The sequence below is a fragment of the Arachis ipaensis genome, chromosome B05, assembly GCF_000816755.2.
Source record: "Arachis ipaensis cultivar K30076 chromosome B05, Araip1.1, whole genome shotgun sequence".
NCBI classification, from domain to species: domain Eukaryota; kingdom Viridiplantae; phylum Streptophyta; class Magnoliopsida; order Fabales; family Fabaceae; genus Arachis; species Arachis ipaensis.
In genome coordinates, this window is record NC_029789.2 from 3085331 (window position 1) to 3089916 (window position 4586).

At 40.7% G+C, this 4586-nt stretch overlaps 2 protein-coding genes across 2 annotated transcripts in view; both read left to right on the forward strand.

Moving 5' to 3' along the window:
• LOC107642492 (protein root UVB sensitive 1, chloroplastic) lies at positions 512-3610 on the forward strand (the record flags this gene model as incomplete). The annotated part of the gene is given in 6 exon segments (XM_016345868.2): positions 512-826; positions 1093-1149; positions 1307-1505; positions 1764-1879; positions 2303-2479; positions 2917-3610. Coding segments are annotated over 6 exon segments (1149 nt in total), but the record flags the coding sequence as incomplete, so codon positions are not given.
• The window catches only part of LOC107639959 (jmjC domain-containing protein 7), a 2485-nt gene continuing 1769 nt past the window's right edge, over positions 3871-4586 (forward strand). Inside the window, exon 1 of the mRNA XM_016343515.2 lies at positions 3871-4578. Coding sequence (XP_016199001.1) covers positions 3931-4578 — 648 coding nt within the window. The 5' untranslated portion in view covers positions 3871-3930. The remainder of the gene's footprint in view (positions 4579-4586) is intronic.

Sequence of the window (4586 nt, forward strand, 5' to 3'; positions counted from 1 at the left end):
TCCCCTCTTCCCACTTCTTCAACCCTCTCTCTTCCTCCTCATATTGTTCTCCACCGCCGCCGGTCTCCGCCACTCGTTTCCGCTCCCTTCCATCCAAACAACTCAACACTCTCTTTCCCACAGCCCCTCCTCACCACCGTCGTTTTTCGGCGCTTCCTCTCTTCTCGGAACACCATGGCGGCGGTTACAACAACAACAACAACAACAACAACAATGGGGGTGGTGGTTGGGGATACCCCTTTGACTCCGATGACTCTTTTTCACCATCAAGCCACACCCTTTTCTTCTCATTGCTTCTCTCTTCAGCTTTCTGCTCCTTCTCCCAACTCGTCCTCGCAAAATTCGCAAAGGCGAAAACTTTGGCTTCCGAGAAAGAAGCATTCTCAGAGTCTCTTTGGGAAGTGAAAGGTGGCAAGTGGACAAAGCTAATCCCTGATAATTTCAACGATTCTTTCGTGACCTCGGAACCCGGTTTGTTCAGTGAGTTATCATCCATTAACTCGACTCTCAGGGTGTTGCAAGCCAGGTTAGTGGGGTGCTGGCAACTCAGTCATTGCTTTATGCTGTTGGATTGGGAAAAGGTGCAATTCCCACTGCTGCTGCCATTAATTGGGTTCTCAAGGATGGAATTGGGTACCTCAGTAAGATTATGCTGTCCAATTTCGGCCGCCATTTCGATGTTAACCCCAAAGGCTGGAGGTTGTTTGCTGATCTGCTTGAGAATGCTGCATTTGGTTTGGAGATGTGCACTCCTGCTTTTCCACAGTTCTTTGTGCTGATTGGTGCTGTGGCCGGCGCCTCCCGTTCCGCAGCCGCCTTGATTCAGGTGATTGAATGGATCTTGTATATAGTACATGAAGCTAGAAACAAACCAATCCCATGTATTCTACTTTGTTTAAATGATTTTGTTTAGGTAGTGGTTGGTATGGTTAAGAAATTTTAGTATAGAAGGCAATCTATTCTCCTGTATGATTCAGGCTGGGGAGTATGCGTTAACTTAATCTAGTTGTTAGTTATTCGTATGAAAAATGATTGAAGCGGATTAGGCGTCAGGCATCTGATTGAAACTTGAACCTGATTTTATATTTACAGGCATCAACCAGGAGTTGTTTCTTTGCTGGTTTTGCTGCTCAAAGAAATTTTGCTGAGGTAAGAAACAGATTGTTTTCGCATTGAATAAATAGAAGTACTTGTTTAATGACACAGCTCAACCATTCTAGTATTACTAGTTATTGGAAATTTTCTGAACACATGTCCATTTTATTTTTATGTAATTTTTCTTTCTAAAAGTAATTGTAAATATTAGGTAATTGCCAAAGGTGAAGTACAAGGAATGGCAAGCAAGTTTATCGGTATCGGGCTTGGTATAGGATTGGGTAACTGCATAGGATCCTCCACGCCTCTTGTTCTTGCATCCTTTGGTGTTGTGACTTGGATTCACATGTACTGCAATCTGAAGTCATACCAGTCAATTCAATTGAGGACTTTGAATCCTTATCGTGCAAGTAATTTCTGATCTCTTTCTCTCACTCTGGCTAACATTAACATGTTGGGGATGTATTATAGTAAACTTTGAAAGAATGAGTGTATTATTATGAAACATTGAATATTCTTCCAAGTTGTCTCTTACATGTAGATTTAAATGTTTTTGCAATCAATTGTTGGAGGAATAAGGAGCCTAGAAATGCTACTAGGATTTAATGAGTTCTAATTTTTCTTTATGGTTTAGAATTTTATACATATGATTATTGAGTTTTAAACAGGTTTGGTTTTCAGTGAATATCTACTGAGTGGCCAGGCACCTCCAGTTAAAGAGGTCAATGATGAGGAGCCATTATTTCCGGCTGTACCCATATTAAATGCAACGTTTGCAAATAAAGTGAGTTAATCTTTCTTCCATGATAAATATATATATGACATTTGAAACTTCAAAATGAAGTTCCTATCTGTTGGATCATATTTTTGCGGCATGCTAAAATGTGATAAAAGTTTTTATTTTTATAATGTATTATGTAGTTTAAGGTTGTTTTTCGTTTTATTCTACTTCTCAGTTGAGGGAGGCTAAGGATTTGGGGAAATATCATATCACATATATCAATCTTGCCAATTGCCATGATAATGTGTGATATTGCTTGTCTGATTTTGAAAACTTTGAATATTTTATGCTTCCTTGCAAATCTTATATAGTAAGCCCATATAAAAGATGATGATTGTGTTGGGCACTAAACAACTGGTATAAAACACTGTCGAACACTTAATGACATTGCCTCTTCATGACATGGCTTGTTCGCTTTTGTACTAGGCAAAATCAAATGCATTGTCATCTGAAGCAAAGGATGCGGCTGCAGAAATTGAACGGCGTCTAGAACTTGGGTCCAAGCTTAGTGAAATTGTCAGCAGCAAGGATGACGCGCTCGCTCTGTTCACGCTTTATAAAGATGAGGGCTATATCTTGTCAGAACACATGGGGAAATTCTGTGTAAGTTGACAGTCATATACACACAAAATCTGATAGCCTCTTCCATTTGGTAGGAGCATATTGGACCTGAGATTTTCCTTGTTATGTTTTTATCTTCCCAGAAAACTGGATTAAAAGATAAGAAGTTCAAAGGATAAGGGCGAGTTTGGAGTGACTTTTGAAAAAGGAAAAAAAAAAGATTTAAGAAAAAGCAATTTCATGTTTGGATAGAAAACATAAGAAGTATTTCTGTTTTAGTAAACGATTAATTAAAATCTTAAAAGTTTTGCCTTTTTTGAAAAGCAACATATTGTTTGCTTAAAATAAAAGAATTTTTTAATAAAAGTACATTTTTTTAATGAGAAAAAAATTCTTTTCTTCAAACAAGCCACTCCAAATGAGGCAACCTGGTACATTGTTGTGTTATGGACAGTGACTAACATATCTGGCTGAATCAGGTTGTTCTTAAGGAGAGCTGTTTGCCATTGGATATGCTGAAGGCGTTGTTTCAGGTCAACTATGTATATTGGTTAGAGAAGAATGCGGGAATTGTAGGAAGAGGAGTCGTTAAAGATTCCAAACCTGGCGGGAAGCTGCACATGTCCCTTGATTATGTAACACGGGAATTCGACCTTGTCAGAAGTGATGGGGAATCAGTAGGTTGGACCACGGACGGCCTCATTGCGAGGCCATTACCAAATAGAATTCGTCTGGGCAACATGGCACCCTCAGCGAGTAGCTGATACTGTCAAGGTTTGGTGGTTTTCATGCATGGGCAGTTGAATTGCCATGAAGAAGCATGGTGGATGAAGATGTGGGAGAGATCAAAGTGGATTAGCTGGTTCTTATCATCTTTGTCCATTGTTGGTGATCAGCACATCAATGGGTCCAATGGTGTGGAGAGACATAGAGCTATAAATGGTTGGAACCCTAAAACACCACACTGCAAAGATATCAATTTGAATGTGAATGATGGACTGACTTTTGAAAGGGTCAAACAATGGCCATGAAAGAGATGTGTGCATGTAATTGTGAAGAGAATTTGATATTCAATACATGTAGATGTGGTTTGCTCAAAATCTCAACACAAATAGAATTGAATGTTTCTCATAAACAGTGATTTGAAATTAAGTGCGAAATTTGCCCCTCCAATGTTCAGTCTTAGTTTAGTTAGAATTTTATATTATTTTTAATTATTGAATCAATATCATTATACAAGTAGTAAAATTTTATTGGTTCTCTATCAAAGGTTATTAAAAACACTCCATTAGAAATGTTATTAAGCATGATTAAACATGAAAAACAATAAAAAAAAATCAGTTATCTAATTTAATATTCATTAATTATTATTAGAATATTAAATAATTTTTTATATATAGTAAGTATATAAAGTAAGTATAGTTATTGTCTTAGACATGTTAGTAGCTAAATAGTGAGGTGCGATGTGCGAAAGAAGAATATGAGAGAAAAAGATGGAGGAGGTAGAGAGACTGTGGAACGAAGTGAGAGAGCTAAGCTTAGGCAACAACAGCAAAGTGGAAAGACTGCAAACCCCACCAACCGCACTTCAATTCCTCAGAGATTTCGTTAACCCAAACAAACCATGCATCATCTCTAACGCTATCAACCACTGGCCTGCACTCTCCCTTTGGGCCCAGGCCCAACCCAATCAGGCCCAACATTCCTACCTCTCCCGCTCCCTCTCCTCCTTCACCGTCTCCCTCCACCTCACCCCCTCCGGCCGCGCCGACGCCCTCGCCCCTCTCCCCTCCTCTCCTTCCTCCCTCTGCTTCGCCTCCGCTCACGTGCAGCGCACGCCCTTCCCCGACGCCCTCCGCCTCATCGCCTCCCCCGATCACAACCCCGCCGTCGTCGCCTACGCCCAGCAGCAGAACGACTGCTTCCGCTCCGAGTACTCTGCCCTCGCCGCCGATTGCGACCCTCACATCGATTGGGCCACGGAGGCTTTCGGCGGCGCTTTGCCTGAAGCTGTGAACCTCTGGATTGGTAACCAGCGTTCTCACACTTCATTCCACAAGGATCACTACGAGAATCTGTATGCCGTTGTCTCGGGAGAGAAGCATTTCATTCTGTTGCCTCCCACTGATGTTCATAGACTCTACATCCG